General features: G+C 50.0%; 1 protein-coding gene across 3 annotated transcripts in view; it reads right to left on the bottom strand.

Moving 5' to 3' along the window:
• EPHB2 (EPH receptor B2) overlaps window positions 1–25,360 on the bottom strand; it is a gene marked incomplete at both ends in the record, with an annotated part of 97,573 nt that overhangs the window by 19,587 nt on the left and 52,626 nt on the right. For all 3 annotated transcript variants that reach the window (XM_079545462.1, XM_079545463.1, XM_079545464.1), the window contains 2 exons: window positions 11,939–12,274; window positions 13,187–13,342. In XM_079545462.1, the coding sequence (XP_079401588.1) occupies window positions 11,939–12,274; window positions 13,187–13,342 (492 nt within the window). The remainder of the gene's footprint in view (window positions 1–11,938; window positions 12,275–13,186; window positions 13,343–25,360) is intronic.

Genomic DNA, 25,360 nt, shown 5'->3' with positions numbered 1-25,360 from the left:
ACGCACATGAAGAGTCTTGCCACTGTCGGTCTAAAAGACATTCTGCATGACTACTCATTAGCAAAAGGGGAATGGGCAAAGAGAGGCCTCCTTCTCTCCTCTGTTTCACCACAGCTGTGCTGCAGACTAAACCTACCACTGGGAAGTGCTTTGGTGTCTCCCAAGGCAGCGTTTCTGGCCCAGATAATCAGCTTAGGTGCCTTACTTGTGTTCAGCTGAAGCTCAAGGGACCATACTGGGGAAAGAGATGAAGCAGGAGGCTCAGTTGCCTCCTCATCTGTGAAAGCTGAAGGACGTTTGTTTGCTGATGGACCTTGGACCTTGATTGAATCTTGGACTTCATTGATGAGCTTGTTTCTGTTAAAGAAACAGACAACTCTTGGGCATGCAGTGCACCTACCCCAGGTGCTGGGCTAGCATTCCCTGGGCAAAGTAGGATGAACACCCTGTCTGTGACCATGAGACAAAAGGTGGGGCTGGATCAGACTCTGAGCAAACTGATGTTCACTGGGGGGGAGATAGACTAGATGGCCTTTAAGGGTCCCTTCCTACTCAAACGATTCCATGATCTCAGACAGCTCTGGATTTCTCCATAGGAGCCAGCACTATCACTCACTCTTGATTCCTGCTGAGAGGTTCAAATAATGATACCTAAACTCAAACAGCTGAGTCTCCCTCCTGCTGTGGGGATATCTACATCTGAGCTCCTGGTTGTTGCTGATGAGGTCCCCAATGATTACAAGAGAGGCATGGCTGTGCCACGTGCTGCCTCTGCAGCTCAGCATGTATTTCCAAACAATAAATAAATTATTATTTGCTCTGGAAATAGATCCTACTTTAAGGTGACCATCAGTATCTTTTTAAAGGTTTACATGCTTGCTTGAAAGCACATTCCAGGTATCCTGGTGGAGCTGACATGCAGCCTAATACCTCCATGGGCAAGGAACCAGAGAGCTCCAGACCCATCAGCCTCAAAGGGCAACTTAAACAGTTTCTATAGAGAAGGAAAGGGGAAAATATAAGAATGAAAGAAATGCGTACTTTTGCAGAAGACTGAAGCACTTTCTAAGTGTAGCAATTCCTAGAAGAACATCACGCTGACCGCAAAACCCAGGGCAGTCTGATGAGATCGCAGAGGAATATGTCAATTCACAAAAAAATTGGAAAAAGACACTCTAACACCCAGGTCTGAGCATTCACACAAGACTTGTGATAGAAGCCAAGCATCAGCTCAGGTTGGAAACAAGGAAAAACTTCTCCGAAAGAGTGGTGATGCATTGGCACAGCTGCCCAGGAGGCGGTGGGGTCACCATCCCCGGAGGTGTTCAAGGAACGTGGAGATGTGGCACTGAGGGATGTGGCTGGTGACACAGTGGGGGTGGGCTGCCAGTTGGACTTGGTGATCTTAAAGGTCTTTTCCAACCCTAATGATTCTGTGATTCAGCACAGCTGCAACATCTGTGGTTGACTGTGTGTGTATATTACAGACAGACATCCAGTTTCCTTTGAAGTCTGCAAATTAGGACGAGCCCATCAAGCCTCTTGGGAGGCTTTCCTTGTGGTTACTTGCCACGTTATAAAATGCACATTTTACTTTCAGGTTGAAATTTATGGACTTCAGCTTCCAACTGCTGGATGCTTTCTGCTTTTCCTAGCAAAACTAAGGAGGAGTCAAGAAAGTGAGTTTTATCCACATGAAATTAAGTAGAAAAAACACGAAAACATTTTCTTTTCATCTTCTATAATCTGAGTAGACTGAGTTTCTTGTGTGTTTCAGAGATTTATCAGCCCACGTATCAATCTGATAGCCCTCCTCTGAAACCTTTCCAGTCTTTTGTTAACCTTGTTTTCACATCTAAACCTCAAAACGGACCTCCCAGCCACCAGCAGTCAGCAGCACCTCCTCCCTGACGTTTGATATTCCTCAGAGTGTGACCAAGTCAACACTTCTCCAACTCAGCCCAAGTTCCTACCAGGCTTTGGCAGGGCTGTGCTCCCTTTGTGTTGTGCACCTTCAGTTTTCTTCTTGTTCTTTATATTATGCTGAGGGAAAGGAGGGCACAGCTGTAAGACTGAGATCTGCTCTCCACCATGTGCTCTGCAATAGGATTTTTTATCTATTGCCTTTCTTAGTGGCAACCCCAATGAAGGGAGCACAATCTCAGGTCTAACTGGACATAAAACCATGACTTCTGGAGCTCTGGGTGCCTTAAAAAAAGACCACCTTGACTTTAAACCAGGCACCTCAGGACTCGGACTGTCTTGGCATTCCCTACAAACCCTTCTGTCCTGCTGGGAGCAGGGTGAGAGACCCCAGATGCATCAAAATTAGTGTAATTGCTGAAACTGCTGTGTCAACCTTAGGGCAATTCATTATGATAAAACTGACAAAAAGCAGCAGGAGGGTGTCACACAGTGAAGAACTGCATTGGGCGAATGAGAAATAAATGGGCCTGTTTTCCTCCTTGGCTTTACGCCTGTGAGACGTAGTTTACAGGCATCCTTAGGAAGCTCATACACTTCCCCACACACCTATCTCCACAGCACTGAGTTTTGTCAGTCTGGTTAGGAGCCACAGGGACAGCTGCTGGGTACCTTGCTCCTCCTGTTCAGTCAGAGCTGAAGTTATCTTTCTCCTGGACTCTCCCACTCGTGCTTTTTAAGCACCCAAATGTGAACTCCTTCTCTATCCCACCTCTTTATCCCACCTTTATACCAGAGAGAGAGCAGGAATAAAGGTAGGAGAGTGAACCAGGTCTCACTATGGGAAAACAGCCAAGCATCTTCCTTGCAGGCAGAGAGTAGCACAAGCCCTTGCCCTATGACACAGGCTGGTCCCTGCGCAGACTGAGAGGTTGCTGCTGTAAAGGCAATAAAACTGGGCTAGACACTACATCAGTGTCAAGCAGGGAACCAGGGCCTTGGATGCCCCCAGGCAGCACCTTCTGCAGTGCTCCCTGGTTGTTTGATGGGGAGTTGGTTAGGACCATGCAGCTCCAGGCTTTGGAATGCTGTGAGACATCAGGCTCTTTGCACAGCTTCTTGTTCATGATCTGTCTATCCATTTGAAACGCTGCCAATTGCAATCTGCCCCCCATTTCACACCTAGCCCCTTGTCTCCTTCACCTGCCAGCGCTGCAAGCTCAGCCTTTCACTCCTTGCCTGTCCGTGGGTCAGGGCTATTGAGATGCCTATAATCAAAGGGCCTCCATTCCTCCTCTGGATTAGCTGGAAGAGTCAGGTTACAGGCAGCAAAACCACTATCTCTGATCACTTTAATACCACTAACCCATGTCATGTCAGACAGAGTCAACATTTGCTCTGGAAAACACGACAGAGAAAGAGCAAAGCCAACCCGACCCACAGCCTCTCCCCAGCAACACTTTGAAATTACCCTCGGGAAAAAAGAGGTGAACAGCTGGGAGTTTTCCAGCATCTCCTTGGAGCCCTTCTGACAGATCTCAGTCCCTGAAGTGTCAGGTTACTGGACGGGGAACTACTTTTATTATAAGAGGGTCAGTGGGGAATTCTGGCATTTTCAATTACCCGCTCGCAGGAGCGGCTGTGATCCGGGGTCAGGATTAACTGTGTGACCTCCAGCTGAAGACAGAGTGGTAGGGAAATGCAGCATGATGCTGCAAGGCACCAGCTAGTCCGGAGGCCAAGGGACAGGGCAGAAAACGGGGGGACAGGGAGAAAGCTGCTCTCTCTGGTGAGACCAAAGGGTGATGCTGTGCAGCAAGGAGGACGTGCTGTGATCAGTCATGGAGCACAGGTTTCCCTGAGCCCGAAGTCACAGGACCTGGTGACATCTAGGCTGGGATCCAGGCTTCACAGTGCATGAAAGAAAAGTTGGAAATGACAGAAAGGCACAGTGCCACCGTGCAGGGTTATGGGCAGCTCAGACACATGTGCCTGCCTCCCTGTGGGGCAGAGATGATGTCTGAGGGATGGTCCCCTTTGGGAGTGCAATAAAAGCCTCAAGCCCTGTCCTTGGGACTGTGATAGAAACTTCCAGGAGGTCAGGTGGGTTGGATATCAGGAAGAGCTTCTCTGGAAGAGTGGTTGGGCACTGGCACAGCTGCCCACGGAGGTGGGGGAGTCACTGTCCCTGGAGGAGTGCAAGGAACGTGGAGATGTGGCACAGAGGGATGTGGTCAGTGGTATGGTGAGGGTGGGCTGGGGTTGGACTGGATGTTCTTAGACGTCTTTTCCAACCCTAATGATTCCATGGTTCTAAACAGGACAGGGTGAGAAGCCAGGACAACTCACTGTGCACCTCCACAGACCTGAATGTCTTGCACCAGCATCCCAGCCAAGGGGAATATAACCCAGACTGGCTCTCCCTGCTTGCTCTGAGATGTCCCAGACCCACAGGGTTTCCAGCTGTGAGCAAATGGATCTGGGTGTCTTACTAAAAACAGACTTTCTTTCATTTTTCTGTGAAGAAATTCAAGTGCCTGAGAAGGCCGATATGAAAAAGCTGGTATCCAAAAGTGTAAGAGAAGGGATGTGGTTCAGCTGGCAAGTGACATAGCTTAGTGGGCACGGTGGCCATGGGTTGATGGTCAGGCTTGACGGTCTTAGCGGTCTTTCCAACTTTAAGGATTCTGTGGTTCTGTGATTCTAGGTAGCCCTGCCAGCTGATACCCATGTTGTTTGTGTGTGGAGTGACTGCAAAATTCCCCAGCAAGCCTCTCAAGTCTGTAACTCCACACGCTGGAAAATCTTAAAAATACAGGCAATGCAAAACTGGCTCCTGGCTCAGGCCTCATCTAAATCAACAAAGGTTTGGTGTAGATTACAGCCCTTTAAAGCAGCTCCTAATGCCACAAGCCCAGTCTCTTGGCTCAAGCAGAAGAAGGCTTTTGGCTGTCTTTATGCCCTTTGTTTAACTGAGTTTGCAGCCTTCATTTGCACGCTGCCAGCCTGCTCACGGAGAAGGGCTGGACTTTGTTCTCAGCACGGAGAGGAGATGCTCCGCTGGCACTCTGGAGAACCTCAGCATCCAGACACAGATATGGGAGCGGGTTTGGGGTCGCTCAGAGCCAGGCGCATCCCCACCTCCACATGGAAATCTCATCTGCTACAGATCAAGGCAGAAGCATCAGTGCAGGGCTGGCGAGAAGCAACAAAGCTGGCAGAAGCCATCTCCCCAACTTGCTCCCCAGATTTTCAATAACGAGGTGTTTTCTTAGAAAGTGCCCAACTAAAATGTTCTTAGAAACATCCCCGTTTTGGAAACTGCAAACATGAAAAATGGACCAGAGAAATTTTTCCTGATAAAAGCTTGGAAGAAGGATTCCTGCTGCAGTGCATCCCCTCCCACCCACTGGGTCTGGCTAATTTGAGGCTCTGCCAGGCTGCCTTCCGCTGTGTGCTGGGAAATTCTGCAGCTATCAGGATTATTTTATCTCTGTTCCAACACTGTGACCCTGACATTTTTGTTCGTAGCACCTCTCTCTGCATCTCTCCCGTGTCTGTGTGGCTTCACGTACCTGCTTCTGGCAGCTCCACCTGCCCAAATGCTGGCACTCGGTGCCTCGTGCGCAAGCAAGACGATTAGCACTGCAGATCGTTTGCCAAGTGCAGCAGAAAAGATAGATCACCCCTCCTGAACACATAAGCAAAAGGTGAGCACCTGAGCCACTCTGTTGGCTCACACGCAGCAAGGACGGCAGCGCACTGCAGGGAGGGAGGGAGGGGTTGATTCACCAAAGGGGACTTTCCACCCGCATCCATCATGGGTGGTTTTTTGTCTTCCACACAGAGCCAGCTCCAGATGCTCTGGAACAGGTTTCTGAAGCCCCGGGCAGGTGTGGGAAAAATGATCCTCAAATTCACAAAGTAATTTATGCAACAGGGAAATCTGGAAGTCAGCAGGTGGAGGAGCCCACGGAGCTGGTAGTGGGAGAAGAGCATCTGCTAGGAAAGCTTGAGCCATGCAGATTATACCCTGCCTTGCCAGCATCCCCCCAACTGCCCACCACAGAAGCAGAAAGAGGAGTCCTGAAGAGCCAGCAGCTGGCAAACCTCCTGCCATCTGGGAGCCCTGGCTCCCGGCAGTCTCCAATGGGCAGAGCAGAGAGGATTTGGGCATGGCTGGGGCTCTCCCAGGTGCTCATGGCCAGCTGCTGCCATGCCCTCAGCCAGCCCAAGGCAATAGGCTGGGACATGGAGTCTTCCAAAGAAGAGGAGGACCTTAGAAGTAATCCTACAGCAGCTCAGCAGATACTTTCCTGCCTCACTTAGGCATTCAGGCTTCTGCTCTGGCTTCTTCACCCAAAGCCCATCGCTAACCATTCTGTACCATCTGCTCTTGTCTTGCTTTAATAGCACTTTTCTCTTTGTGGTGACCCTCCATGCTACTACACCCATGCAGACAGCGATTCCAACCCCCTCACCAAGACTAAACACACAATATCATTTCGGTCTCCACTCAGGAACATGGCTTCTCCTGGGTTCTGATTTCTTTATCAGCCTTTCTACGTAGCTAATACCAGCACAGTTCAGCTCTCTTGAATGTGGACAGCCAGATGTGCGTGCAATGACCATGTGAGTCACAGAATCCTTAAGGGTGGAAAAGACACCTAAGGTCATCCAGTCCAACTAAGTTTCACCCAGCTTTTCCAAGTGGCAGTGAGACTTCAGTACAGCTGCTATACCTTCCTTGCAGAATACAGTCCAGTCTTGCACGTGATTCTTTTTTCATGAGGTATTATATGGAGAAGAGCTGTCTCCTTTTTATGGTTTGCCCTTGGGTCCTACTCAGCTGCCTCCAACATTTGGCATTAAAACAGCATCTTGATGTCTAAAGTCTAGATGCTTTTCTCAAAGATGTTTCATTCACACACAGGGCTGAATGTGAGGTTCACGGATAGGCAGGGTAATCTATAACATCCCTGGGCCTGAACATCTCAGTGTAACGTAGACAACGTCCACAGAGCATAGCTTAGGAGGTTCAGGTTGGATATGAGGAAAAGCTTCCTCCCCAGGAGGTTGTGCAGCCCTAGGGCAGGTTGGAGATGTGAGGAGAACTCTGCCTTTGGTGATTACCAAGAATTATCCAGCCAAAACTGTACCTGTCCTGCCATAGCTGGGTGGTTGGATGAGAGATGCAAGATGCTGGGATGCTACAGTCTCCTGGCTTTTACATTTATACTGGAAGACAACAAGAAATGGACTCATTTTAAGAGCTGGAAAGCTCATTCCAGCTCTCTAAAGTGACTTCTGCATACACTTCCCCAGGCTTTTGTTTCACAGACAGGGAAATCTTTTCAAAGCTGCAGCCTGCTCTGGGCAAAGCCAGGAGCAGAAGCTCATGGACCACGGCTACAAGGGAATTTTAAACCTTAATGATGTCTGGCACGAACCTAGAGCACAGGTGTGAGCTGTGCATCTCCCAAGCCAAAGGACTCATGCTGTGACATATATCATCAAAGTAAGTTATCTGAATCCACAGAAACACAGAAGATGGGCCATTCAGTTCTGCTGCAGAGGATGCTTCTCCTGATCAGTTTATTGGGAATGAATATCTGTTCCCTGTGCCACACACTAGCTGGTGTTCACACTGTATTACCTATCCCATAGTCTGTTTATTTGGGCTCTGTTTGCAGCCAAGAGCCTCTGACACTGGAACGAATCCTCCCTTCTGACTCTGTGTGACACAAGAATCCCTCATAAGGAACACGTCCCCCAAAAAATCTGGATGTTCTTGTTTCCCCAGACACTGGGAGGTCTTGAATTGGTGTAATCTGCAGAGCAGTTCTTCCTCCTCCCTTCCAGGTGAGCAGCAGCCACAGCCCGATACCAAGAGCTGCTCTTCCCACTTGCTATTTAAAACTTCCCTGCCCAAGGAGCCCTTTCCTTCCCCAAGTTTCCCAGGCACTCAGCTCATCCACAGCATGAACAGAGACTGAAAATCCTCCCAGCACCAAGATTATCCCCCTCCCCAGCCCTCCCCAAAGAATGCCACAAATTAGCAAGCAGGAGCAGTGTGTTGTCACAAGTGAGAGGGTTGACACACGGCATGGTTCTCAATTAGTCAAGTGTCATTATCCCAAGCGTTGGGCCATGCTCAGCTCCTTGACCCCTGGCTTCCCTCCTGCTCCTTCCCTCCTGGGATGCTGGCACGCCTCTTAGCTCTCCTCTCATCCACCCCTCTTGGCACAGATCTCTGGTTCTGGAATGGCTGAGAAAAGGTTTTTTGTGGCACCCTATATCTGCACGGCATGTTTGTTTTCTTTTAGGCATCAAGGTTTTGTAAGGGGTGGATGGAAAGTCCTGGACGTGCCTCCATACAGAGCTGTAGGAGAGCAGTACCGTATGGCAGGAAAGCAGAGGATGAGCCATTGATAAAATGCAGCTTAGGGAGTCACGGAGAAGTCTACTGACAAGAGCAAAGAGAAAATACAGCCTGGTCTTAAAGGTGACAGGAAATGGGATCATACAGAATTTGCTGGAATGGGTAAATTCCAGAATGGGCAAATCCATTGAGTTGGCTGGGGAGCAGGGAGGTGGTAGAAAGGGAAGATCTCCTTCAAGCTCTTTTAATTTCTTTTGTTCTGATGCTGGTCCTTTATAATTTTCTGGTCTAGCCTGCTAATGAAGACGGTAAGGGTGAATCTAATCTTAGTCACCACTGCCTAAAGAGCAGTTAAAGAAGGGTGAAAGCAAGCTCTGCTCATTGGGGATGGATGACATGACAAGGGGAATGAGCCACAGATACAGACTAGAAATTAAGAAAGGCATCTTCTCAGGAGGGTGACACAGTCCTGGGAGAGGTTACCAGAGAGGTGGCATTTTCCAGGACTCAGGAAAAGCCACAGACACAGAAACAACCTCTCTGCACAGCAGTGAACATAGCTTGACGGCTGAGCCCATGAATACAACAGTGAGGTTATGCTTAGGTCTGGAAACTCAAATGTAGGCCTTGCAGAGAGGCATATTGCACCAGGGAAGCAGAATGTGAAGGGACCAAGACATGGTCAGAGAGACCACCAAGGAGGTAAGAGCTCCTTGCACAGCTGAGCGAGGCTGCAGGGTCCTTGGATGTATAGAGCAAACAGTGAGCAAACAGCACAGAAAGGAAAGCAGTTTATTTGCAGTAGTGCTTCTACTGGCTGCAGTATCTAATTAACACAGAATTATGACGAAGAATATGAAAGTGTCCACAAAGAGCTAAAGGGAGAGCCACATTCTGCAAAACCACCTCATAGCGAAAAAAGAATGATCCATCTTGGTCTAATTGTCTCTTATTTTCCCTTGAGAGAAGCTACCCACTGTGTCTCTACATGAGTACAAACATCCTACCAACACAGGACAACAGTAAAATGCGTTTGGTTGACACAGACTGAATGTTAGTGAAATCCAGACCAGAAAGAAGGTGCGTATTTCAAATGATGGCAGTAAACATTGGAGAGGGATGTGGCAGTGATGAACTGTCTTTCACAGGGTGGTGAGGCTCGGGCACGGTCTGTTCAGAGAAGTTGTGGATGTCCCTGGAGGTGCCTGAGGCCATGGATGGACCCTGGGCAACCTGAGCTGGTGGGGGGCACCCAGCTTAATGCAGGGGTTGGAACTGGATGGGCTTTAAGGTCTCCTCCAACCTAGGCTATTCTAGCATTCTGTGAATTCTAGGAGAACAGGAAGGTGAATGGTGTGTTATCTTCTTTGATCTCAAGCTGCTATTTAGTGTCAACTGTCACGATGCCATCAAAGCCACCAGTTGCACTCCTCCATTCAAACTCAGTATTTGCACTCTGGCCATTCTACAGGGATCGTTTTCCCACTGTCTCATAGCATCTTTCCTCCGGAATGCCGAGGAATTTATGATATCTGAAGGTTAAAGATGCTGCTGGATTTCAATATAATCACAGAACATCCCGAGTCGGAAGGGGCCAACCCGAGATCCCCGAGCACAACACCTGGCTGTGCACAGCACCACCCAAACCCTATGGCTGAGTGTCCCAGTGCTCCCTGTGCCCCAGGGATCTGTGCCATGCCCACTGCCCTCTGGTGAGGATCCTTTCCCTGTCACCCACCTGAGCCTCCTCTGATGCAGCTCCATGCTGCGGCCACCAACTCCCAGGCTCAATGCCCCACTCTCTCCATGCACTCTCCTCCTGGTACAACACCCTCCATTCTCCTGTCCCAGCTCTGCCTTTGTGTGTGCAGCTTCTGTTACCAACTGCTAATGATCTACACCAAGGCTGCCAGGCAGTGTAAGCTGAAGAATTCAGAACCTCTAATTACAGAGGAATCAGCGAGCAGACAGTTACTGTTTAGTGCTAATGAATAGATACATTAAGGGAGATATCACACAGGCTGAGAAGTGTGAGTCCTGATAATGAAGGAGTATCAAACAAGGAGGATGATGATCAGGGGACTGAAAGAGGATTCACCTTCAGCTCAGCTTTCTGCTTTTCACCAAGACGGTTCATGGGTGACCGAAACATTTTTGCACGTTACCTCTCTCAGCACTGTGTGCGCCCAACCAACCCATGCCCATCTGCACCACCACTGCCTTACCAACACCCCACACCACCATCCACACCCTGCAGCAAGCACACAACACAGCCTCCAGGCAGCTCTGTGCCAATGCAACAGTCCACACTCATCCAATTTGGTGCTGAAGTTCTCGTAGTGTCCAGGAACCCTGGGGAACGTTCACACTCCCTGCACACAGTCTGCAGTGTTCAGATCAACCACTTGCTTGCTTCCTCACACCATATTGATGTGCTTCCACCGTGCAATAGGATTAAGCTCAGGCCTGGCCCCAAGAGGTGCTCCAGGTCCAGATGGCTTCCAGGCAGGACAGGGAGAGGAGGTCTGCAGACCACCCAGCCACCAGCACAGCTGCCACCTGCAGCTCTCCTAGGAAACAGCACTGCCAGCAACCCCAGCACATCCCTTTCCCCAGCCCCCTGGGCCAGCACAGAAGCTGGCAACCCAAAGAGAAACCATTACAGCTTTGCTGTGTTGTCTTCTTCACCAAGCACAGCAGAGAGGGGCTTGTGAGCATGGCAGGTGGCTTGCAGCAGCACAGGATCTGGAGCAGTTTTCCAGGCAGCAATCCTGTACAGCTGGCTCACAGCCTCCCATCTCTACAGCTTTCCTCTGTTTTCAGGGCCTGTTCTGGTGCTTGGGCCAGAGGCTACGCTTTCTCTGCAGTTGGAGCAGAGATGACAGCTTGTGTCAAAACACTCGAGCCGATATTACCTTCTCTCCTCAGGAACCAGGAGCACCAACAGGGGCTGCCAGCAGCAGTGTGAGCTGCTGCTGTGTCTGCAACGCTGCCAGCAATGAGGATTAAAGGCACCTACAGCGTGTGTGCCTGCTGGCACCAAAGAAATGATTATGGGTCCAATGCCAGAGGGAAATGCTGAGACACCAGAGGACAGTGACACGAGCTAGACTGCTGCAGTGGCTGGCATGGCAGCTCTGTCTTGGGGCACACAGAAATAGGGGGTATTTTTCATATTCAAGGGATTCCCTCTGGTTGAGTTTATACATAGGAGCGAAACCGACTTTTTACATGGGCAGATAGTGATAGGACAAGGGGGAATGGTTTTAAACTAAAAGAGAGGAGATTTAGGTTAGATGTTAGGAGGAAATTCTTGGTACTCAGAACCCATTCAGAGAGCTGAGGGCGCCCCATCCCTGGAGGTGCTCAAGGCCATTGGTAATGACTGGAGTTGGGGGCCCTTTAAGATCATTTCCAAGTCAACCATTATATGATTCTATGTTTTGTCCAGGAATTGCCAGGCCACTGCATCTGCTTACTACAGAGCAAGAGACATCACACCACATCTCACCCCACTCCGCCTCCCCTTCAGGCCCTGCTCATACCACAGAGCTTCATCCAGCACGTGCGTTCAGTCCCCAGACCCCCACCTCCCCTTCCCACGGGGTTCTGACAGGAGACAGGGCCTCTTACCAGCCTGGTTGGTGGTGATATTCACTGATGCAAACTGCGGGGAGAAGGGGCTTTGGTCGGTGACGCCATTCACAGCCTGGATTTCGAAGGTGTACTGCGTGTGGGCCAGCAGGTCGCTGATGTAGATGCGAGGCTCTGTCAGACCCAGCTGGCGTGGGGCAAACTGCACGTTGTCCCCACAGCGTGTGCATGCCCCCCGGCCCGACCCGCAGCTCTTGCAGATGATGTTGTACACCAGATCCTCCCGGCCCCCTGAGTCTCGTGGTGGGGTCCACTCCAGCATCAGGGAGGTTTCGTTCACGCTGGAGATCACGGACTGTGGGGCAGATGGGATGGCTATGATGGGAATAGAGAGAAAAGTGTAAGAACAAGGGCTCTGCTCTATGCTATGAGAACCATCCCCAGCAAGGATTTGCCCTGCGTTGAGCCCAGCTGCTTCTCTTGCTGGATCTTGACAACCTTGAGATGTAGGTCTATGTGAAAGGAGTGGGATTCAACAACAAAGAAGCTCAGAGGGTTGCAGCACCTTTCCTATGAAGAAGGGTTAAGGGAGCTCGGCTTGTTCAGGCTGGAGAAGACTCCTGGGAGACCTCACTGTGCCATTCTAGCCCTTAAAGGAGCTTATTAACAAGAGGGAGACAATATTTGATATGGTATGATAGCGAAAGGTCACAGGGGAGTGGTTTTAAACTAAATGAGGGGAGATTTAGATTAGATATTAGAAAGAATAGGCTGCTAATTATGGAGTCCAAACTGCCCAGGGAGCTGTGGGTGCCCAATTCCTGGAGGTGCCCGAGGCCAGGTTGGTTGGGGCCCTGAGCAGCCCAGTGTGGTGGGGGGCAACCAGCTCTTGGCAAGGGAACTAGATGGCTTTATGGTTCCATCTGAGCCAAGCCATTCCATGATTCTGTGACTCTCTTGGTGTCACAGGGATGTGTGCAGGAAGCTGAACAGCCAAAGGCAGGAGTGGGAACCAAACTTACCTTCTTAACTCAGACCCATCCCTGCTAAACTGACCACACAGTACCCACGACAAAATTCACCTGACATTTTTGGTATTTTTTCTGATTCCTTGCCCTTGCCCTAAACTCCTGAGCGCCTACAGCCAGGACTTAGCATTCAGGAGCAGTCCCAGAGTGAAGTCATCCCACAGCTTAGAGCACTGAGTCACCCTAAATGCTTTGGCTGATGCACGCCTCCTCTCCCAGCTCTGTGCCTCCCCTCCCCAGTTGCCTGGAGCCCACATACTGGTGCAGGGCATGTCGACAGGGTCAGCATCTGCCCGATAATATCCGTTCCGGCACACGCAGTTCGTGGCCCCTTCCGAAGTCGTCCGGCTGTTAATTGGACAATGGACGCATCCTTCATCTCCTTGGCTGGCCTTGAAGGTCCCTGATGGGCAGCCTGGAAAAGAACCAAGAGCGATGGTGAGTTGTGAGGAAGGAGGGCTGGTGAGGATGCCCAGAGCTTGGCAGTGCTGCTGGAAAACGCTCTTTGGGGCATTGCAGCATCCAAAGCCAAAACCCGACAAGTTGAAATGAACAGAGTGGAGAAAGAGCAGCTGGTGTGAAGACCCTGAAAAGGCAGGTTGAGATGGGGTCTCTAGATAGGCCTCCCCTGTTGCATTCCCAACCACAAATGCAAAAACAAGGTCCACCGACCAAGTCTTAGGACAGCAAAGGGGATTTTTGTCTGCTATCATGCAAGAAGTTCAGAGTGGCTGTACCAAATCAGACCAAAGTCTCTCAAAGAGGATGGCATGAGCTGGGCTGCTTATTTTCTAGTAAAACCTTTTACTAGATCTTCCCTCCTGCTGGAGGTGGAACTGACCTGCACAAAGCAATGCTGACTCTTCCTAAGAATCCCACATTCATGTAGAGTCTCATGAGTTTCCTCTTGTTTATGCCATTGCTAATCATGCCATCACATGCAAGCAGCAGTTTGCTGGGGTCTAGCCACTCACAGATGAAGCCACATCATTAGCAACAGCCACTCAGAAAATGCATGTTCAGCCAGGCATGATGGGTGCCAGAGTGGCTCATGTGAGTGGCTCACGTGCTGCCTTGCAACAGATGGGTGGTGAAGGCTGGGCCACAACTTGAAATATAGCATTAACAGATATGGTGCATAAGGCTAAAAATATTGTTGCAAAGCCTACAGCACTAGAAGGCCCTTTCCAACCCAGTGGGTCACCAGTGCCAATGCAAAAGCTTGGCTATAACCATTTATCAGCACGGCTCTCGGTGACTACACTCCGTTGTGACTTTCGCCACTGCTGATCTCTCGTGCAGCATGAAGAGCCTGGGGGGTGGCAGGTGGTTTCTGCACTAAAATGAGTTCAACAAACTTCTATTCAGTTCACCATCAAGGCTTTCAGGAATGAGGCAGAACAAAAAAACAGCCCAGGAAAAACATATGGTCAGGAGTGAATCGTATCGTAGAACCATAGAATGGCTTAGGTTGGAGGGGGGACCTTAAAGATGATCCCTCGACATGGGAAGGGTTGCCAACCACTAGATCAGGTCGTCCAGGTTCCCAGGATTGCTGTAAGCAAGAGCTACTAGAAGTGCTTATTTTTAATTTAAAAACAAACACACAAATAGGAATTTTCTCTGTTTTCAACCCTTACCTTCAACATTATCTTGGGTTTCCAACAAGAAAACAGAAAAATACCCTACCCTGCATGCTTCAGGAGTCCCTTTGGACTCCTGAAGTCAAAGGATCTGCTGGAAATCTGCAGGAAAGCCGGCTTCTCCCCCATCTCATGTTCATGAATCTTTTCATCCCCATGGTCCCCCATCCTCTAAGGCTTTTGACTCCTTTTCTGATCCTGTTCCCAGTGTCTCTCAGTATTAACCCATCTCAGAGGGTGTTACACTGCTGGGAAAGGTGTTGTGAGTATCTCTGTTACAGAGAGATGAAAGTGGCTCTGCACCCAAAATGATAGCAGGGTTCCTGTACCAATACTGACATGCAATACAAGCAACATACATAATTACTCCACTCTGACCAAGCTGGGCTGCTAGAACTCTTTTCACATGCCCTTAAAACATGACCAGCATTTTTGGCAACTTTCTTCATCCCCATACAGATAAGGCAACAAATAGCCCTGCAAAATGAGAACATTTTGGTGTGACTCCACTGCAGCGTTCCGAAATGACGTCAAGAGACAGCAGATCACTGAATGGCAGCTCTTTCAATCCACGCTGTTGGTTCTGATGAACACCCTTCCTCAGCTCTCTTTGTCCACCATTATCTCCCGGCAGCCCTGCTCCACTCAAGCAAGGCTCTGAGTCTTACATCCCCAGCCTTATCTTCCAGCTGCCTCCCATCTTGTTGTGGGGCGGAGGCCAGGATGACTCCACAGTCCCGAGCTGTTGGGGCTCTGCCATCTCTTTTCTCCTGCATGGTGCTTTTGGGTCAACCAGCGTGAGGGCAATTGGGAAAAACAGGAGAGTCAGCTCTAAAGGACAGGGCATGAAAGGAGAGTCCCCTCCACCAGCACTTCGAGTCTGCTGCTTGCAGTGGCTGTGGGGTATTTATGACTTTGTCCAACCAGTTTGGAGTTTTACCTCTTATTCCTTTCATGAACCGTGCCTCTTTCTTCCAAAACAGACAAAAATAACTCCTGCACTTGGCAGTAGAGTTGGCTGCTAGCTCTGAAAAGACAGGATCCTGGACCTGTAGGACCAGCTCTCAGCGCTCATCCTTCGTGGGACAGCCTTCCCCTGGGCAATTCCTCCAATTTCCCTCCTGATAAATGTAATTAGCAGCCCACAGTGTTACCTCATACTTGAGATAAGCAATTAATCTCATTGCCAGGTGCTGTCACTGCCAACGACAGTGACAGAGTTTGGAGAGCAAGAGAATAGAAATGCAGGAGGGAAAACGGGGTTAAATGAGATTAACTGAAGAGGAATGCAGAGCTCAGCCGACCTCTGCGATGTGAATTAAAGAGTTGTCAATAAAGTAAGAATGCACAATGCAAATGTTCCTGATAAACCCACTCATTCTCCATAAGACAGGAAGAAAAGCTGACAGCACAGGTCTGGAAAAGCATCTTCCCATTGCTAACAGCTCTTAGAAAGGTACCAGAATGGACCACATCATTTTGTCCAGCACACAGCACTGCTGCTCCTGCCTTCCTGGAGAAGATGCCAAGGCTCTGAAACACACCCTGCAATACTAATCCCCAGCATCACTCCCCAAGTCACCTCATCCTTGTCCCAGCCCAGGGACAAGGTGCCCAGAGCACCTCCAGACACAACTACCTTAGAAGTCTTTCCAGCATGGACTTCCCCATTGCACTCTGCATACTTGCAGCTCGCCACTGGCTGCTTGGTTTAAGAGGAACGTGAATCAACTCAACACCTCTAGTTTCTAATCCCTCTTTGCAGACACTTCATGACAGCCCTGAGGCCACATCAGATGCACTGGGATGGTACTGAGTGTGCACAGCCTGCAAGTGGGATGCACCAGCTCTGTGGGTTGGTGCAGAGGCACTACTAAGTCAGCATGGGGGTGCAATGGGACCTTAGGGCTGGAATGTCACAAAGGTATAGAGAGTCCAAGGCAGGGTAGAGCGATACCCTGTTTGGGAAGCACCACGAGAAGGCCCTGTAAGGGAAAAAAATGCCCCCAGCCTTTCAGCCAGGATACCCTAAAACTGGTTCCAAAGAGCAAGAGAAGGGATGGCCAAGCAGTTCAGGCTTTTGGACACCACTGTTGCTGGTTATCCTGCGGAGCCTGGGCACTTCTATCCCCCTGCTCTCCTGCAAGGGCACCAGCACACTCCCCAGGATGACCTCAGGGAGGGAGCACCTTCATCCAAACCCCTGCAGCTCTGTCCAAGTGCCAAACCCTTGTATCTCACAGCCTTCATGCCAGGAGCTTGCCAGTAAATCCCTGCTGTGGAGTTCACAAGGTCATCTCCCTGCAAGCACTGTGAGGAGTTCAAGCATCTGGCTAGACCACCACACCTGTGGGCACGCACACCTGCAAGCCCCCCTGCTCTGGGAGGCACATCCATCAGTTGTGATGGGAATTTAGCTGTCAGTGAGAAATGCTTGGAATTTCTTACCTGCTGCTCATGGTTCAGCATCCCTGACCTGTCAGGGGGGCTCTTAAAGAGAAATGGAAAGCTCTCCATCCCTGCCTGAGCCCAGGGGAACGGAGTATTCCCAGTAGCTTCAGATTATGGATGGCAAGGCTGCTAGAGCAGACAACCAAGGCTGCTAGAGCAGACAATCTTCTCTACTTAAAGGGCAGTGAGGCCCTGGCACTGCTGCCCGGAGCTATGAGTGCCTCATCCCTCAAGGTGCCCAAGGCTACGGATGGGGCTCTGAGCAGCATGAGCTGGTGGGGGCACCAACCCACAGCAGGGATTGGAATGCATGCTCTTCAAGGTCTCCTCCAAGCTAAGCAATTCTATGATTTGATCCAAAGGGAAAGCTTGCGCCCCAAACCTTTCAGGAGCTGTACGTTCACCAAGGGCAGCTGCCAGTCCCAAAGACATTCACAGTGCACTTCCAGAAGCAAGCTTTCCTGCACGAAGCCGACATTAAGCTAAGAGTTCACAGGTCAGAAGCGCATTGGATCTCTTTGCTCCTGCAGATGCCTGAAGAACATTCAAGGACATATTTGTACGACTGAGGTCAGCAGTCAGCAGTGCTCTCCTGAATGGTATTCCAGCGGAGTAATTGCAACAGTTCAGGTGGAAGGGACCTACAAAGATATCAATCCAACTGCCTGATCACTTGAGGGCTAACCAGAAGTTCAAGCATTTTATTGCTCTGAGCACCGAAGGAGCTGTGGGCATCCCTGTTCACCGCAGGGGAGTTGGACCAGATGGCCTTTAAGGGTCCCTTCCAACTCAAACCATTTGGATTCATATCCAAATGCCTCTTGAAAGTCCACCAGGTTGGACCCTGATGGACTAGGAGAGCTCCCATCCCCAGCACAGTGGGTAATGTAGCGTGCTGCCCCATAGTGAGCAGTTTTAACCCCCAAACCTTATCTCAGCAGCCTGTCATGCATCTAAGAACCCAGAGATTGAGGTGCTGGAAAACAGCATTGCCCTGGGAGTCACGGGGTGATCTGTATGGAGTGATGCCAGCCAAAGCCAGACGAGGTGCCAAGCCACAATGTTGTTTCTGAGCAGTTACGTGCGAGCAGATGTACCGAATGTCATGTTCTCCTCATTCACCCTCATGCTTTCACACAGTGCAGAGTATGGACCGACACACGCTCCAGCCACTGCCTGCAAAACTGTAGGGTTGTTTAGCTTCAGCTTTAGACTCCTTACATTACAGACATTTATTTTATCTCAGCATTGAAAAATACGCTTTCCAGAAAGCAGAAAGCACGTCCTATCTCACGAGCTGTAAACACTGCCGTGCTTTGCACTGACAGGCCGGTTGTTCAGGCAGTCAGCCCGTTTCCTCCGAGTGGTCTCCAGAAGAATTTAGGACTTTCACATTCTGTTACTTTGTTTGGTCTTGTTTAAATGTTTCCCAAAGCTTCTGCCTGGGAGAGCTCTGCCTCCGGAGGGTGGTATGTTAACCATTACGGGAACGGCTCCCAGCCTTTTAACACAAGGAAGAAGCAAACTGAGCAAGCAAGTGGTGACATCAAAGTTGCACTGATGGAAAACCCCTAATCCCATAAACCCTTCCTGCTTTAATTGGTGTTAAAACAAAGATAATCTTATCTCAGCCCTATAAAAGAAGGTAGAGGATGCACTCTCTAAAAGCCTCTCTAAAAGCGCTCATAAACTTGACAAACATTCCATGTTTAGAGCCCAAGGAGAATGGCTTTAATCCTAAAGGAAACATGAAAGCAAAAAGGGAGCTTTTCCTGGATGAGAGCCCTTCGAGTGGACCTTCCACGCACTGTGCCCATGGAGAGCTGAGCCAGGAGGAGCAGCTTTAGGGTCAGGAGTCCCCAAACCAGGGGCTCCTAGGGGCATCCCCTCCCCAATTCAAAACCATTCAGTTCTGATGGCACCGTTTCCCCATTGATCTGCCTGGACCCTGGCAGTGCCCTCCCACCCTGCAGAGCCCAGAGGGACACAAGAAGCTTTTCCAGGTGGAGCTGGGCAGGAAAGCTCAGAGCAGGCACGTTTCATCGTTCTGTTTTAACGCAGCTTAGCACCCAGTTTAGACAGGCTTCCAGCCCAGCCAGCTGGTTAAGTGCCAGCACCGCTTTCCAGATGACAACATTGTTCTTTGTCAGCAGTCGGTGCTGAGTGGAGCTGGCATAAGGGCTGATTAACAAGGCTTAGTTATGGTGGTTGAAATCACTGAGGGTGTAGGTCCACAGTTAACTTTCCAGCCTGCAGCAAGCAGGGAAGGGAGGTCAGAGCGCCCAGGGCAGCAGCACAGCATCCACCTCTGCTTTCCAAAACACTTTATAGGCTGCTTGTGTATTTATGAAGCACCAACCCTGCAGTGTGGGCGCACTGTCAGCCTGAGCCGAAATGATGCAGCGCTCTGACACTTTTGAGACCCACCTGGAGCTCTGTGCTTCTCCCCAGGAGCTGACATGCCCTCCTGTCAATGCAGCAGCCCATTGCCACCCACACTTTCCTATTCCAAGCCCCTGAATGCTCCTCCTGCCCCCTGCTCAATGGACCACCGTTTCCTGGCTGCAGGGATGCATGCACAGCGAATGGGATTACGCAGACACGCTGCTGGCCTGGAGGCAAAAAGAGCCACTTCTAACAAGAGCACAGAGGTCAAACAGTCATTTGTAGGCACAACTCAGGGAGCAAACTTGGGTTTTCACTTTTCTTAAAGCGACAGCCTGCTAACTCAAATGGCAGAGCCCTTCTCCAAAGCAGAGTCCCCAGGTGCTGTCACCTCACAGACCACAGAACCTCAGCTCCCTTGCAACGTCCAGCTGTCCCTGCCAGCTCTGATTCATACATATCCAAACAGGCACATTTTTGGCCCCTGTGTGCCTTCAAGGCTTCCCCAGTGACCTGAGCTGCAGTAGATGCATCTGGCAATGACCCACTGCAGAACGGCAGCGTGTCACGGGGCTCACCTTGCACACAGACAGAAGGGGACACCATGGGGACAGAACTCACCAGATGCTTGAGAAACACACCCCAGGTAGACCTGCACAACCAACGGTCCCAAACAGCAATGAGGCTGGTGGTCAAGCTTGCCCTTTCTCTGGTGTAACAAGCTTTGAACCTGCAGGTTTTGAGTCTGCAAAGGGAACTGCAAAAAAAGCAAACTCACTGTGCCTCAAGTCACCCGATCTGCAGAAAAGCTGTGGCTCAGCTGAAAGCCCTGCTGCAAGGAGAGGAGGATTTACACACAGCCTCCCCTACATGGGCTGTATCAGCACTGAGCCAGGGCTGGAGAAGGGAAGAGGAGTGCTTGGAAAGCCAGGGAGACAGTGAGTCATGAGAGAGGGTATAAATGGAACTCTAGTGTCTATCACTGTGTCCGTTCGTGTTTATACAGTCTGTCTGTCTGTCCAAGGCATTATTTAGGAGCAGTCAGCTTGCTATCTGAGTCCTGCAGATGAAATAAAACACATGAAGTGTTCTAATCGGGAAGATTCACGATGGGGAGAGGTGATTTTTAAAAAAAACGTGCTGAGTGGAGTGCTGGAATGTTTGGAAATGGCAGCATTAAAGCTTCTCGAGCGCCCCCTCCTCACCCCCCAGCCCCCAAGCTCTCCCCTCTCTGTGCGTCACCACGGCATCTGCAGCACACAACCACGTGCCAGCTTTTCCCCACGTGCAGAGGACAGGCAGGGCATGGGAGCACACTGGCTTCTGCAGTAACAGGCAGCTGTGTGCACATAGGCTATTGCTGATCAGCGCATGAGAGATCAGCAAGGGGAAAAAAGAAGCTGCTAGGAGAGCTCTTTCCCTGCATGTGACAGATGTTCTGCAAAAACCAGTCACAGAATCGTGACAATTGGGAAAGGCTTCCAAGATGATCTAAGTCCAACCACCAACCCATCCCCACCATGCCCACTAACCCATGTCATGGAATCATTAAGGCTGGAGAAGACCTCCAAGTTCACCCTGTCCAACTATCAACTCATCCCCGCCATGCCCACTAACACATCACAGAATGACAGAATCATGAAAGCTGTGAAAGACCTCCAAGATCACCCAGTCCAACCATCCAACAGATGTCCAACCCACTCACAGAACTGCAGAATCGTTAAGAGTGGAAGAGACCTCCGAGATCACCAAATCACTGCTTCTGCTCTGCCAGAGCAGATTTGGAAGCCAACGCACAACTGCACCACTTGGAGGATTCAGAGATTCCTCCCCAAAATGATATCCTCTCCCAAATATTTCCCCACCCTCTTCCTGCCTTCCTAGAGGAATGCCCAGGGAATAAAAAAACCCAAAATGAACCAAAGCAATTCGACTCTCCGTCTCATCTCCATTGACTATTACTGCTGAGGGAAGCAACTGCTCTATTATCCTGCTTCACTCCAAACTGAATTGTGCGGAATTGAGAATATTTATCAGGTTTTCTCCCAGAAATCTCCTTTCACAGCAAAACCAGGAGGAGACAAAATTCTTATTACAACCAGAAAGTAGGATAGGAAACTGTCACAGAGGAGAATTATTTCTTCCCTCTTTGAAGCTAACTTCAATAAACAGGACTTTCTGAAGGGAAAACAAGGAGAAAATCTTCACATTCCAAACAAGCCATGGCAGTGGCTTGGAGACACAGAACACAATGGGACTTTTGGCACACTTGGTGCAAAAGCTGAAAAATAAGTATAAAAAATATCAAACTGCTGGGTGCTTTGGGTCACAGATAGGAACAGCAATGGGGAGCTGAAGCAGAAACCAAATGGCTCGGCTTTAATGAGGGTTTCTGCTGCTGGCATTGTCTCCACGCTCAGTGCATCGGTCGGGCAGGAGTTCTGTGCAGTACTGATGGGTACAAGGGATCAACACCAATGAGTAGAAAGGAGAGGTTGAACCCACGGTCTCCTGATTCCTATTTTGCTGATAACTTTCTCTGTATGGATGCTCTGATGTAGGAAAAACAGCCCCAAAATAATGACCTGCCTGTATCCATCAGGAGGAGTGTTGTACAGCAACCTGAGGCCAAGCCTCCTGAGTCTGGGGAGAAAACACAGTCAGGAGGAGGCAATTTTCAATAGCTCATACTCCCCTTATATGCTTTTATCCGTATCCACCAAAATGCACCTTCCACACTTGAAAGCTTTTCTCCACCACTTCTCCTTCTCAACTAGAGGGAGCTGGGAAAGAAATTCTCCGTTCTGACACAGAAAGGAGGGAGGTATATAATGAAACCACTGCGTGTGCAGAGATGGATCACTGCACAACTGCCAATTCCTTACAATTTTCCATTCGTCCTGAAAGTAGGAAGAATATCTGCCACCAGCTCCCAGTGCCAGCCAGCATTAGATAACAGTACCCAAGAGCTTTAGCACTCAGCCAATGAAAACTCTGTGATGCAAGTGCTGAAGTTTATTAAACTGGCCACAGAGGGACTGTTTTGGGAGACCAGACAAACCAATAATATTGTAGCACATGATTTTTAAGGGTAAGAGATACTTAGCTTGATGCTGACTTTATAAAGATGACGGCACCACTGGCAGGGGCATTCAATGGAAGAAACGGTACCAAGTTCCTGTGAAATATGCTCTTTGTATGGTGGGATTTCATTCACAGGGAGCTTGGATTACTGGTTACTTTGCAGAGTGGGAGCACAGGCATTCACTCATTTGCTGGTGAGGGTGACCATACTCCCAAATGCATCCTTGGTACTGAGTGCCACACTGGACAAACAGAAAAGCATCCACGCTTGTCTAGATAGGAAGCATTTGCAGAAGGGGATGTGGTCAGAGAAGGTTTTTCTTCAAGGCTCAAGGCATCTGGAGCAATTCCAGGCAGGCTTGCAAACAGGACAGATGGCAGAGCCCCATTAATCCAAAGCTCAGGAGTGCACAGTTCTCGGGGATGCTGCCAAGCTTCAACTCTTCACAGATGAGCATGGCCCCTAAGATGATGAATTTGAAAAGGCTTCTGACCTGCCTGGTGAAGGAGGAGCAAGAGATGGGAAAGCAGAGCCAGGCTGCAGTACTTCCCAGCCAGTTCCTGGTGCAGTCTTCACTAATGGAGTGTAAAACCCCAAACATCCCATCCTGACACACCTGTGCCCTTCATTCTAGCAGGGTGCAAGCCATGGCTTGGAATTGGTGCCAAGGAATTGAGTTATTATTGGGTCCACATGGGAAATACTTGTGCTCTAAACCTATTGGCCAAGGAAGGAGCAGTGCCAGCTGAGCTGGTCCCAGGGGGGCTGTCCTCCAGCTGCCCCTGCTAACATGCATGTCTTGTGGAGATCTCACACAATGCTGTGCATCTCTGGTTAGAGACACTTCTGTGCAGTGAATGGTACAACAGCCTCATGGCCCACACCGTGGCTGCACCAATTACTCATTAGCTCATTATGCCATAAAACAAGGGAGATGCAGGCAAAGCAGCATATGGAAGAGCATGGGGCAGCTACTGATGTGCTTCTCCCCTGTGCCTGTGCTGGGCCACCATCGCTGCCCTGCCAGTCTGTCCCACTACAGACAGTGCTGTGGTACTGGAAACCAGTCACAGGACTGCTATCTCTGGTCTAGAGCTGAAAATTAAATTAAAACTGCGACAGGGACAGTTAATTAAAGCAGATTAGTGTGAGACTAATTAGGGACGCTGACACTGCAACCATCAAGCCCTGCGTTGTTAATTAGCTGTTCATTAATGTCAGCTCCCTGTTCAGCACAGAAATATGAACTGTGTTATCTCCTGGGCTTCACTGCGCAGCTGCATGACACTGTCCCCTGTGCCACCACAGTGCAAAGGCACTACAAGAGGGACAGCACTGTCCTCACCTCAGCAGTGTGCCTCTGGTTGGGACAGACACGCGACTGAAGGCATATGAACAAAGCCAAGTCAATACATGGAGCTGCTTGCTGTGAATTTCCATCAGCATAAGAGGGATAGGAGCAAAGAGCCGTTCCCAAGGAGCACATATGGGAGAGCAGGGAACGCACGTAGGGCTGCAAGGTGCACAGAAGCAAGCATACACAGGTCTATGGAGAACACTCATGGATGTAAGGAGCACACAGGGTCTGGATGTGGGTGTAGGGAGCAGACAAAGGGGTGTAACAGAGCAGACTGCAGGGGATACGCATGGGATGTAAGGAGAAAACGCAGGGCAGCAGAGAGCACATGCAATAGGATAGGCAGCAAAACGGAGTCTGTAAGTAGCACAAGAATGTTGCAGAGAGAAAACACGGGGTATAAGGAATACCTTGGGGCTGTAGGGAGTACACATGCAGGGCAGAAGGGAGCACAGGAGCATTGTAAGGTGAACACACAGGCTTCAGGGAATGCTAATGGACTGGTGGGGAGCAACACTGGGGCTGTAGGAAGCACATGCAGGCTATAAGGAGCACAAACAGGCTGTAGGGAATACAAACAGGCTGTAGGTAGCACAACCAGACTGCAGGGAGAAAAAAAGGCTGCAGAGAGCACACGTGCAGGCTGTAGGAAGCACTCATCGAGCAGCACGCAGCACACGTGGGTTTGCAGGGAGCACACAATGGTTTGTAGGGAGCATAGATGGAATGTATGGAAGGAAGGGTGTAAGGAACCTACAAAAGATGTAGGAAGCCTATATGAGCAATACGGAGCACATTAAGCTGGAGGGAGCACAGAGGAATTTCTAGCAAGCACACATTGGGTTACAAGGACCACAGACTGCAGCAGGGAGAATAGCTGGGCTACAGGGTGAAGACAGAGGCTGCAAGGGAGCAGACACAGATGCAGGCAGCACAGACAGGCTTTAAGGAGAACACTGGAGCCCAACGTTGCCTCTTGGGCTGCTCCCATTCAGCAGCACGACACCAGTCACCAACACCATGCATGGGGGCTGGATGCACCCAGATCCTGTAAAATCCAGCACCAACATCCTTTCCCAGCTGAGTGCAATTGCAGGCAGCCTCCTCTAACCTGCAGGGAAAGCTCCTTGATAGCAGAGCACTCATCCACACAAAGTGTTTCCCAATTGCATCACAGCTGCCAGGCTGAAACAGCTCAAAAGCCACGCAGGCACCCAACCTCCAAGCTCCGAACACAGTGACACTTCCAACACACAAGCATGCATGCTTTCCCTCCAGGGCCAAGCTGCGTCTCACATCTCACCCTGGAAAAGCAGAGAGGATGCTCACACTTTCTCTTCTAACCTGCATCCTCCTCCAGCTCTGCCAAAGCCTCTTTGCACGATGCATCCATCACCTCTGCAGAAAAAAAAATGCCTGGTGCAAACTGGTGGTGGGGCAGGAGCGAAGGGAAGATGTCCTAATGGGAAGCAATCAGACTCCACCGCCTCTCCTCCCCGAGAGCGTATTTAG

Source organism: Tetrao urogallus, assembly GCF_951394365.1.
Source record: "Tetrao urogallus genome assembly, chromosome: 21".
NCBI lineage: Eukaryota > Metazoa > Chordata > Aves > Galliformes > Phasianidae > Tetrao > Tetrao urogallus.
Note: the sequence above shows the minus strand (reverse complement) of the source record. Positions and strands in the feature narration are given on the sequence as shown.